General features: G+C 43.3%; 1 protein-coding gene across 5 annotated transcripts in view; it reads left to right on the top strand.

Annotated features, from left to right (window-relative positions):
* RPH3A (rabphilin 3A) overlaps window positions 1–12,727 on the top strand; it is a 181,801-nt gene that overhangs the window by 23,056 nt on the left and 146,018 nt on the right. For 2 of the 5 annotated variants that reach the window (XM_072142698.1, XM_072142689.1), the window contains exon 1: window positions 3,228–3,316. The exons of the other annotated variants lie outside the window; for them this stretch is intronic. In XM_072142698.1, coding sequence (XP_071998799.1) covers window positions 3,243–3,316 — 74 coding nt within the window. In that variant the 5' untranslated portion in view covers window positions 3,228–3,242. Of the gene's footprint in view, window positions 1–3,227; window positions 3,317–12,727 lie in introns of those variants that run through there. 5 annotated transcript variants of the gene reach the window in all.

The following is a 12,727-nucleotide window of genomic DNA, read 5'->3' as shown; positions in this document are numbered from 1 at the left end:
GTCAACCAAACACAAAAAATATCTGCCAAGGTACGTGAATAATAATCTAAATATAGGTACTGTATATAGAGATGAACCAACATAGTGCTCCCAAATGAACCATAGACCAAAGAATGCAAAAAATCAGGAAAAAGCCATCAAAAAAATAAAATAAATAAATCTTTGTTGATTAGTCATAAAAATTACATCATAAAATTCATATAAAATACATTCTAGAAATGGAACCCCTATAGGGCATAGAGCGCAATTTGGCACAACTGGGAAGGGACCTGTATAAATTTATATAGCAATAGTTAATCACTCCCAATGATAATATTGATACATGCTCATAAAAAAGGGAATAAACATCCTAAACATTACAAGCATGTATAGGTTCCTATACATTCCTTGTGTTAAGCCTAGTACAGGGCATAAGAGGATAGTACAAAAATGCAAAAGCTTCTTTAAACCCTGAGCTAATTGGCTATCATTTCCCCATTTTTTTTTTTATTCATAACTAGAATCCATATAATATTTCCCACATTTATTAGCTTATTCACTATGTGCCACAATGCCCTCCAAAATTGAAGGAGCTTTTTGGATGGCAGAAAATATTTATTATGTATATAGGCAGTCCCCGACTTACAGCAATCCAAGTTAAAGACAACCCATAGAAATGAACGGGGCCCTTTGCACAGCACGCTTGCATGTTCTGCTTCCGGCTTGAAGACCTATCGGAAGTTGCCGGGACCGGGTCTGAATGCTGCCTTCCTATTGTGTGGAGGAACAGGCTGGAGCGGGACACAAAGATGCTAGAGAATGCAAACAGATGCTCTCCAGCGATGATGTTACAATAGCAGTGGCAGTAATAAGTAAGTACAAATGGCAGGGGTCCAAAGGACCCCTCGTTCTCGCAATCTGTGGGGGTCTCAGCACTGATACCCCCACTGATCAGCAAGTTAGGCCATAACTTTAGTTCATGGGAAGACCCCTTTAAGTTCAAGCCTTCAGTCCTTATCTTGTACGTAACCTGGGAACTGCCTGTAACTGTAGATCAATTTAATAATATTGTATTTGTGTAATCTGCATGTTGGTGTGATTCATGAGCTTTTCTATGCAATTTCTCAAGGGCTTGATATGACAAGAGAACTATGCCAAATTCATTGCATCTGGGTAATTCGAAGTGATGGGCATTACAACAAGGCAGCAGGAGATTTCAGTGAAACTTGTATAGTAAAGGGGGAAAAGTAACCAGAGCATCCTAATTGACAATAAATTGAAAATGTAATTGCAGTCCGGCCGCAGCACTTGGAATGTTGTCAGGCTGCAAGACCAGAATTGCCAAGAGGGTGAACAATAGCAATATTCCCCTTATATCAGACTGTGACTGGGGATGTCTGGAGACTTAGTGTAGTGTCAGGGGCTGGATTACGGGAAAGAATATTGATTAAAAAAGAGAGCTGGGAGCTTTGGAAACCTAGAAAACTGCTCAATAGATTAACCCATTAGGAACCTTTGGAAAGACTCAATCGTGAGGGCAAGCTTATATGAAGCAGTGTGAATCTAGTGTTGTAGATGTTTTACAGTCATGGTAGTGCTGCTATTGGTCTCCAAGCCATCTTTATTCTTGAGAAATCATTGTTATATCAAGGGCCTAGAAAATTAACAATATATACTTCATATTAATGAAGATCAAAATCACTCTAACTATATTGTACAAAGTATAAGCCTGAGTACACGCATATCCTTTGTATTATATATATTGTAATAATGATTCTGTGATAAACCACAGAGCGAGCTGGCAGCTGTTATAATAGTTGTAGAATGCTCCTTGCAACCACTAGGAAGATTAAAGGCAAGATTGTGATTTAAAGGAAACCTGTCAACACAGGTGGATTGACCATTGACCTTATCTCAAGAAGTTCCTGTGGGTCATCATTATGTCATAGGGTCACTGGACTCCAGCCTTTATATTTTAGTAAGGAAGGGAAACGCATAAACAAATTGTTTCAAAAATATTTTGTATTTCTAGGGCCCACACATGTGAGGAGGTCCCCAAATGCATAACTCCATTTCGAATGGCAGAGCTAAGAGTCTATTGTTCCTTGCTCTGTATTGCTTCAAATGCTTATGACATCCTTAGTTTGTCAGCAAGCACCCCAAACTCTAGTTTGCCTTTTGGGTAAATACACACTTTTTTATACTTTTGGTGATGCAGTAGAGGAGGGATATGAGACAGTGATGCAGGACCTGCCCCTTACCCTCCTTGCACTGTGATGGGCCTCCTGGCCTCTATTGCTTCTCTTCAAATCTCAAGTCATTAGGGCACATTTATTTACCTGGTCCCTGCGCGATCCCCGATTCGGACTGTCCGATGAGGATGCACTCTGCCGCGATTCATGAAGGTCATGCGCCCAATATCCTGCATGTGTTGCTTCCCCGATCAGGTCTGCCGGAGTTCACTATCTTCTTCCTGGTGTTTGTAAGTGCTTGGCTTGCGACACAATTTTTAAGTTAAATCCCGTGGTTTGTCTGAATCCATTGGATCATCTGTCTGCCCACCCTGTGATTTGTGTCACGTGAAAACCGGCAAATATTACTACATGGCTCTCCAGATTTTGGGTGTAATGTGCTCCATATCACAAGCAGATGCTGCGCCAGCGCTTCCCCTCGCATTGCAGCAAGTGAACCCGGCACAATATCCTTGGTTCACTGTCCATACACCTACAGCTCTTGCACAGTGAAGCTGGGGTGTACCTCGCTGGCATTACTAGCCGCAATGCGCAGGAAGCTCCAGACACAGGCAAGTGTAAATGTTTTGGCTTTTTTTATGTGACTGTGTAGGGGGTGATTTGGGACACTAAACCACCATAGAGGCTTAGACATAGAGCCAAATCAGGTTCCCATTAAGCAGTTTTTGTCAAGCGGCTCCTTCTCTCCATACACCACCTACAGCCGTTGAGATACAAACTTGATAATGCTCCAATTACTTACAGCTTTACAGACAGTCACTAGACAGTGCAAGCACCTGAGAGTTTTGAATTATTAAAGGGGTATTCCAGAATAATTCATATACAAATGGGTCCTTAAAATATAAGCTAATATGTAATTAGTTGTTATTTAAAATTCTGCAGACACAGGGCAGAAGATGGCTACGGGTCACTTGTCCACATCACATGTTCTGCACCTGCCTGATGATGTTATCAGCACTAGGTTTGGTTGCAGTGCATCCAGTATGGCCAGTGTTGTGGTGATGTGCAGTGATGGCAGTTACACATCATTACTATGGTAACAGAGCAGGACAATCTGTTATATCATCCCTGGGAGCAGAGCATAAGTAAGAGGGAGGAGGAGTTACTGAGAACTAAATGATCCTGGGACTTATGGCGACCATATTGATAATAACTCTGCCTTTTTTTTTTTTTTTTTTAGAGAGCCCATAACATTTTGTGAATCATAAAATTAAGCTATTTATGCTCCATTTTGTGACAAATCACATTGAGTTTTGTTAAATTAATTTATTTATAGCATTATGGTTTTTGTATAAGACGTTCATATTCCCAGAATACCCCTTTAAGGAAGATCTGCTTTAGGTATGGAAAGAGTTAATCATTTGTCTTTTTATCAGCTTGAGGTGGAACTAGGATTCACCACAGGAGGAATAACAGAAATACGACACAGAGAAGATGCTTCACTTAATGAAGTATATTACCGTATTTTTCGGACTATAAGGCACACAAAAAATCCTTTGAATCAGAAATCAAAGGTGCACCTTATAGTCCAGTGCGCCTTATATATGAACCGTACTTAAAGACAACAGCTGTCTTGAACTGTGCACAGGTCTGCAACCTGCTGGTCATTCATCCTTATAATCAGGTGCGCCTTATAATCCGGAGCAACTTATAGTCCGAAAAATATGGTACTTAATTTTACTATTACCACTTACTCTATTCATTTCTAAAATCAAAGGTTCAGTTACTCTTTACTCAGGACAGCATCAGACAAGATGACTGATTCCAATAATGATTGACAGTCCTCCAAGTATGATTGTACATCCACAGATAGGAAAGGGGGTTTTACCACTAGTGGATAGGGCTAGAAGGGGGCGTTCCTGCCCCAAGCCTGTGTGCTTTATAAAGTCCTGCGAACATTTGTTTGCCGGTTTGTATGCAAAGCTATGCCAGGTCAGACCGATGGATACATCACTGGGCCTATGCCTCTTGATATATTGCTGTGACAGTTTGGGGGGTGTGGTCTTATCATACACTGCCATGATAAATTACCCCCCATGTTTATGGCTATTTTTTAATTGATATCAATGTTTTGTGTATTTACGATCTGCACATGATTAAATATTCACATATTAATATTATTCTGCTGAAGGGTAAAATAACAAAATGAGAAACAGCAACTTGTCTTCTCTAACCAAGGACAAATGTGGAAACGCTACTACACAATATCACAATATACACTGTGGAGGTAATTTATCATTAGGCGGCTCCTTTGACAGTTCTATGTTTTTGGAGCTCCTTTGCCCATCAGATTAGTTAAATTGTCTTTTGCCCTTTTAATAAATGTTCTTATGCTCTAATTGCTGTCTGGGATTGCATAAAAAGTCCCAACAGATATGGCATCAGGGGACTGTAATGACACTGAGCCTTTTTTATGTCACTTTTATAAGTCCCAAGCCCTGAATCTGGCTTTGCACAGGGTTGCACTATGAGTAGTTCTATGTTTACACCAGATTAGATTTAAGATCTAATGCCATAAATAGAGATAGACGAATTTGTTGAAATTCAGTTCGACCCAATTTGCCGAATTTTTTGAAAAAATCTGATTCGACCCGAATCGAATCATAACGAATCACCTTAAAAACAGGTATTTCCTGGCTGCAGAGAGCCTGTAGGATGTTGTAGAACGTTGTGCCATGCTCAAATATGCATAGGGAGTTGTTTGGTCTTCAAACAATGCTTTGTTTTAGTATGACACAAACATGATAGCTGCCTCTCTTAGAATCACTCTTCACTTCCATGGGCACTTATAATAATAATAATAATCTTTATTTATAGTGCTTTACAAATCATAGGGGACATATACAACTATATAACATTACAAAGAACAAACAATCATATGGAACAATAGGAGTGAGGGCCCTGCTCACAAGAGCTTACAGACTATGAAGATGAGGGGGTGACACAAGAGGTTGTATAATGGTCCAGCTATTCTTTATAAGGGAACAATATAAAATAATTTAATAAATAATTTACTAAACAACGATGTTGCTGCTTGAACCAGCCATCAGCCGCCATCTTATTTACAGGGTCCTAGGTGAAAAAGACTGCAGAGAAGCCTGGAGCTTGGTATATATCAGCTGTTTGCCAGATAACAGATGGGAGATAGGACATAGGATGGATTAGTAAAGGGAGAGTTGACATTTCATGCAGTTAGCGAGTGTGATAGGCTTGCCTAAAGAGATGGGTTTTAAGAGCACGTTTGAAGCTTTGGAGGGTGGGTATTAGTCTCAGAGTCTGGGGAAGGGCATTCCAGAGAATTGGTGCAACTCGGGAGAAGTCCTGGATACGTGCATGGGAGGTTCGAATTAAGGCAGAGATTAATCTAATGTCACTGGCAGATCGAAGAGCACGGGAAGGGCGATAGACTGAGATGAGAGAAGAGAGATAGGGAGGTGCAGCATTATTCAGAGCTTTGTGGATGAGGGTTATTATTTTAAAGTGAATACAGAAGGAGACAGGTAGCCAGTGCAGTGATTGGCACAAACTGGAGGCATCCGTGTAGCGTTTGGCCTGAAAGACCAGCCTGGCTGCTGCATTAAGAATAGATTGAAGAGGAGGGAGTTCAGAGAGTGGAAGACCGATTAGTAGGGAGTTACAGTAGTCTAGTCGAGAGTGAATAAGTGCAACAATTAGCATTTTAGAAGTTTCAAATGTCAGAAACGGCCGGGTTCTGGAGATGTTTCTGAGATGCATACGGCAAGAGCGAGCAAGAGATTGAATATATGGTAAAAAGGAGAGGTCAGAGTCCAGCACAACCCCAAGACAGCGGGCCTGCTGCCTCGGTGCTATAGTGATCCCACAGACCGAGATGGAGAGGTCAGGGTTGGTTTGGTTAGTAGATGGTGGAAAGACAAGAAGTTCAGTCTTAGAAAGATTAAGTTTCAAGAAGAGAGAGGACATGATGTTAGAGACAGCAGAGAGACAATCACTAGTGTTCTGGATTAAGGCAGGGGTGATGTCACGTGCAGAAGTATATAGCTGGGTGTCATCAGCATAAAGATGATACTGGAAACCAAATCTGCTGATGGTTTGTCCAATGGGGGCAGTATAGAGAGAGAAGAGAAGAGGACCTAGGACTGATCCCTTACAGAGGCCAACTTCACTAAATAAGTGAAGTGGGAATGCAGCCTGCAAGGTAACATCTGTGCCAGCTCGAAAGGACTGAGCTGGTGGGCCAAGATCCCACTATAACATCAAAGAGTGCAGTCTTTTTACACTGATTCACTCACTTCACTCAGATTCAGGAGGAGCCCACAGAGTGGCACAATGACAGATTGTGGAGGTGGCGGATAATTCCAGTCTCTACTAAAGATGGTCGGAGACAGATGGCGCAACTGGCAGCAGATGTGTGGCCTCAGGTGGGTGACAGCATCCGAATAGTGGCAGAGGCAGGTAGTTAGAATCCACACTCATTTATCAATGTTTGGGGGAGGCATCATGGCTGATCTAAACTGATGCATAAGGCATTGGGGTGTTCAAATCCTGGTCAGTCTCTCTATATTATGGGTGGACAAGTGGGTTCTCTTTGGGGTAACAATGGCCTCAATGTCCAAGTAAGACACCAGGGTCTGCTCCATGTCCTGCTTGCTGGTGACGGCTACGCTCCTCGCTAGGCAGGTGAAGGAAGCTGCTCATTAAGGACTTCACACATAAGCTGCTGCTGATGGAGCTGCTACTGCTCCTACCCCCCCCCCCCATATCCCCACAGCAGCCATGGCAATAGTACATGAGCAATCACTGCCAGGAATCCAGGTCAGAGCTGACAGAGGATGGACAATGTCGCACATAGGCAGCAGTCAAGTGTGTGCACAGTATTTCTCTATAATACTCCAGTTGTTCCTCCTCTCCGCAGCTGGAAAAAAGTCATCGATTTTTGACCTGTAGCGAGGGTCCAAGAGGGTGGAGAGCTAAAACTCATCCCTATGCCGGATGTTGACTATTTGGCTCTCACTAGTTAGGCAAAGCAGCATGCTGCGGGCCATTTGCGCAAGTGACTCTGAGGGACTCCCGGCCTCCATCTCCACAGTATACTGCCACGGTCATCTGCCTCATCTTCTACCTCCTCTGGATGCTCCTGCTCCTCCTCTCCTGTCATCTGAGTGGAAAAACCACTGATTTCACCAAACTCTGCTTGTGCTCCAATGTCCTCCTCCTCCTCCTCCTCCAGTTCAGCCCCCACCGGACTCATGTGGTCTTGAGATGTAGTCGTCACTTCTCTAGTGCCCTGACCAGACAGATTTTGCAGCATGAGTTGCAGGACATGAAGCAGTGGAATGACGTTATTCATCCCCCAGTCCTGGCGACTGACAAATAACGTGGCCTCTTCAAAGGGCCTGAGCAAATGGCAGGTGTCACACGTGAGCTGCCAGTGGCTGACATCAAAGTTACACAGAGGAGTACTTCGGTCCGCTTGCATCATCAAAAAATCATTAATGGCTTTTCTCTGTTCATACAGGGGGTCTAACATATGGAGGCTGGAATTCCAACAGGTGGAAACATCGTATATCAGTCTATGTTGAGGGAGGCTGTTCTGCCGCTGCAACTCGAGGAAGGTGTGCTTGGCTTTGTAAGAATGGCTGAAGTGCATGCACTTCTGGTCATTTTTAGAATGTCTTGCAGATGGAAGTCTTGGAAGATTTGAGGAACCTGTTGACAACCAGATTGAACACATGCGCCATTCAGGGCGCATGGGCCCTCCCTCCTCGTTGCAGTGTGGACTCCATATTCCTCCCATTGTCTGTCACCATAGTTCAGATTTTCAGTTGTAGCAGAGAAAGCCACAGATTGATTTCTTCTTGCATGATGCAGAGCAGTTCCTCCCCTGTGTGACTTTGTTCGCCCAAGCAAACCAGGTGTAGAACTGAGTGACATCTCTGTGCCCTGCACATGTGGTATGATGGAGCAGCACTTAGACTTGTGGAGGCTGAGGTGGTGAGGGAGAAGGAGGAGGCAAATACTGGAGCAGGAACAGCAGTTTGACAGTGTGGAGAAAGCGGGTCTCTTGTTCAAGTTGTTGGTGTGGCTGGGCGGGAAGCACATTCACCCAGTGGGCCGTAAAGGACATGTACTGGCCCTGATCGTAGTTACATCTTCACACGTCCGCGCTGCCGTGCACCTTGGAAGAAACTGATAAGCTCAAGGACTGGCCCACCTTCTGTTCTACATATTTGTGAAGGGCTGGCACTGCCTTTTTGGAAAAAAAATTTAGGCTTGGAACTCTCCACCTCGGTTCGGCACAATCCATTAGTTCTCTGAAGGTGTAGAGTCCACAACTTGGAAAGGGAGGGGCTGCAGTACGAACAACTTGGAAAGGAGCACGGTCAGCTTCTGTACCTTAGGATGGATGGACGCATGTAGTTGTCTCTTTGTAATCGCCTCGTGCAACAACTGCTGCCGTCATGCGTAGCAAGGAGCAGGAGCATCTGTACCAGGAGATGATGTTAAAGACAAACAGCTCCCTTCGGCAGAAGTGCTGGAGCCTTGACTGGCTGAAATGGCATGTGTGCCACTAGGTGCTGCTGCTGTTGCTGCGGTGGCAGGATGGACCTCCACATCTGTACCACGATTCTCCCAGGCCATTGGATGATGACGCTGCATGTGTTGACGCAGGGCTGTGGTGCCAACGTTGGCTCCCTGGTCATGCTTCACTTTCTGCCCACAGATTCTACATATACACACGCTCGGCTCCTCTGGTGTCTTAACAAAAAAAACTGCCACACTGCTGAGGTGGTGATTTTACTGCCAACACTCTGCACTTAGTGACTACTAACTCTGCTGACTTGCTGAGCCCCTGTGCCACTGCTTTCTTGGACCTGCTCCCGTCCTCGCACTGCTGCCACCCTGCTGACTCTCGGCTCCCAAGTGCGATCGGTTACATTATCATCAATTTGTGTTTCCCTGTCACTGCTATTCTCCTCAACGGACTCAGTATGCATAGCCTGACTACTTGCAAGTACAACATAACCTCCTGTACCACTCTCCACATCTCTACTTTCCTGCCTAATGTACGAAGCAGAGGATGTCTGCCCCACCTCTTCACTGCCAAACAGCTTCTGACTGTCCTCAAGGAGTTTGTTCTCGCTGTATAGTGGCGCTGAGCCCAGACCACCTAGTAGATACAGATCCCCCAAAACGGACACCTGGGATTGAAGCGGAAATCACTGCAGAAAGTATGTGGATTTTACACATTCTTCCTCTTCAGTTCATCAACAAAAAGAACTGCTGTTTGGGGTATACAGATCCCCCAAAACGGACACCCTGCGATAGGAGCAGAAATCACTATAGAAAGTATGTGGATTTTACACAGATTTCTTCCTATTCACTTCAACAAAAAAAAAACTTCTATTTTGGGTATACAGATTCCCCAAAACGGACACCCTTGGAGCAAAAATCACTACAGCACAGTACAGTAGAGGCAGCTGGACGCTACAGGCAGCACATGCAGTGTGAAGTGCAGCGATTGGAAATGGCTGCCTGTTTTTATAGGGCAAAAAAGCCCTCAAAACCAATGATAAATAACTCCCTTTGTGTTTCATTATTCCTTTTTCCTGTTTACCCTCAACGCATACTACACCATTAGACTCTGCAGATATTTGATCAGGCATGTTTGCTTGCTTAGGAGGAAATATAGCTAGTCTTCTTGAATTTGTATCATATCCATTACTGGTATGACTGTATCCTTTCTCTGTAAATTCTAATAGTGTGCCCATTACTAAGTAGTATTCTAGTGTACAGTAGGATTTGATCAAATAATTTCATGCTCGCATAAATGTATTCCATATTAAAAATGGGCTCTACCATTTACTCAAAAGGTTAAATGGAACACATTTACCCTGTTTATGCAATAGTGTGTGCGGTAGTAAATCCTTTATTTAGTTGAAACATTTTTTTTCTTTACAAGTAGTTGGGAGACAACCCAAAGGCATAATTGTTCGGGTTGGTCTGTTTGCTGTATTTTTAATTGAAGTTTTAGGTTGGGCATAGCTTGCTGCTTAGTGTTAGTCCCAGTGGTAGCATTCTCACTGATCAGAAGACCTGGGTTCTGTTGTATCCCCAAATTAATCTTGTGCACCCTGCTATTCCATTCATATCTATAACCGTGACAGAGATAGCTGAATGCAGTATTCAGCTCCTTCCGTCAGTATCATAGACAATGGGGCACATTTACTTACCCGGTCCAGTCGCGATCCAGCGGCGCGTTCTCTGCTCTGCATTCGGGTCCGGCCGGGATTTATGAATGTAGTTCTTCCGCCGTCCACCAGGTGGCGCTGCTGCGCTGAAAGTCATCTCATCGCGCCGGAATGCACCACCTCGGACCAGGTGAAGGTAAGCGCTCCCCAAGCGACACTTTTTCGGTTTTTAAATACGGCGGTTTTTCCGAATACGTCGGGTTTTCGTTCGGCCACGGCCCCCGATTTCCATCGCGCGCATGCCGGCGCCGATGCGCCACAATCCGATCGCGTGCGCCACAATCCCGGGGCAATTCAGGTACAATCGGCGCAAATCGGAAATATTCGGGTAACACGTCGGGAAAACGCGAATCGGGCCTTTAGTAAATGACCCCCAATGAGTTGAGCGTCAGCATACAAGCTCCAGGCTCCCACTGGGTCCTAGCCTTTTTGGGCTTCGGGGCAGCTGGTTTCCCTTTGGTACCTGAGTGGCTTGATGGGTTCACAGTGCTAGGTACTGGAGGAACCGACCTCGTCCACCCCTGGCATGTGTCCGATGGGTGGATTTGCAAGAAAAGCGGGATAGGCTGCAGGTGAAGGATAGCTAGCTCTACCTGGTGCAACCCCGATGTAGGTGTAGGGATCCCTGGGTGATGGTAAATGGGCCCTTGCAGGTCTCTACTTTCCAGAGTTTGCACAATACCCTCACCTCCAGCCTGAAGCTATATGAGTCATCGCTAAATTTCCATGGTCAAGGACAATATGGACTATGGCATATTCAGCCGAAGAATGGTGATGCACTTATGCCTTTTATGTCTTGGAATTAATTTATACATAAAAATGAAGATTTATTATATCTATGGTCTGTGATGTTAATGAATTACGATGCAGAGCCTTGTGTTATAGACCAGTGTCCACACTAAGGGGTACAGTGGAGCATTATTGCATTTTTGGGTTGTAGAAATTTTACCAACAATATTTGGGCTTACAGAAACCCTGCCATACATTGCAGAAACAACCCCTTTCAGATATCTTGTAGAATGGCTCAGTTCACACTTGCATAGGGGCGTTCTATAACTCTCTTTGCTTTGGAGAGTATAACAGAAACCCAAAACAGAGGTCTTCCATTCACCTTCCTTTCCTATTCCCAATATAGATGGTTACCTTCCATTGCTGTGGCTATGGCTGCTGCTCTATTTTCTCGACTAATTGATAATGGAAGGAAGAATGAATCCTGCTGAACAGATATACTCCTATACATAGCCTAACACTATGGTGCTAGATGAAAGATGTAGATGTAGGTTTTAAAATGACCACAAGGATGAGGTATGACTTAAAAACAATGCACAATATTATTTATTTCATTTTATAAATCACCAGCACGATCCACAGCGCTTTTACAGAGAATAAATAGACTCATGTGAAAATAATATATGCACTGTTCAGTCTACATAATGCACCATAAATTTTTAAAATACGCTTATATAATTCATGATCACACATTAAAAAGCTGAATAATGGTTTTTCATACAAGAATCATTTATTTTCTTTAATGTATTTATTTTTACTATAGCTAATTATGTTTAATACATAATAACTGTAATACTAATTAAACTATTACAACCAAGACGTGACCTCTGACTGATCATAGCTGATCATAACTGTATAATCATGGCATGTACTAATCTATCATCGTCACATACATTCTCGATGTGCTACAGCCTAGGTACTGCGGTAATGTTAGTTTGTATAATTACTTGTGTAGCTTCTGTCACTGGCACTTATGCTAGGATGTCTACAAGCTCAGATCGACTCACATTACACTGACAATGCACAGCAATGTAAATGGGGACACTTGTAAGGAGAACAAACTGTGCTGACTGATAAGAAACAATGTAAACACCCAACTGGGTTCTGGATTATAGTCAAAACCACAATGGCATACATTACACTGATCATTCTAAATTCTCATTTCTAACACTGACATATTATCTATAGTTTAGTATTTTTAAAAGGGACATATAAAAAATAGGTCCTCTTTAACCCCTTAACGACTTGGCCTTTTTTAGTTTTTTCACTTTTTCACTCCCCACCTTCAAAAATCTATAACTTTTTTATTTTTCCACATAAAGAGCTCTGTTATGGCTTATTTTCTGTGTAACAAATTGCACTTCGTAGTGACGGTATTTAATATTCCATGGTGCATACTGGGTAGCGAAGAAAAAAATTCCAAATGCAGTGAAAATGGTGAAAAAACACATTTGCAACGTTTTCTTGTGGGCTTGG

This window comes from Engystomops pustulosus, chromosome 1 (genome assembly GCF_040894005.1).
Source record: "Engystomops pustulosus chromosome 1, aEngPut4.maternal, whole genome shotgun sequence".
NCBI lineage: Eukaryota > Metazoa > Chordata > Amphibia > Anura > Leptodactylidae > Engystomops > Engystomops pustulosus.
This window is presented reverse-complemented; position numbering and strand designations above follow the sequence as displayed.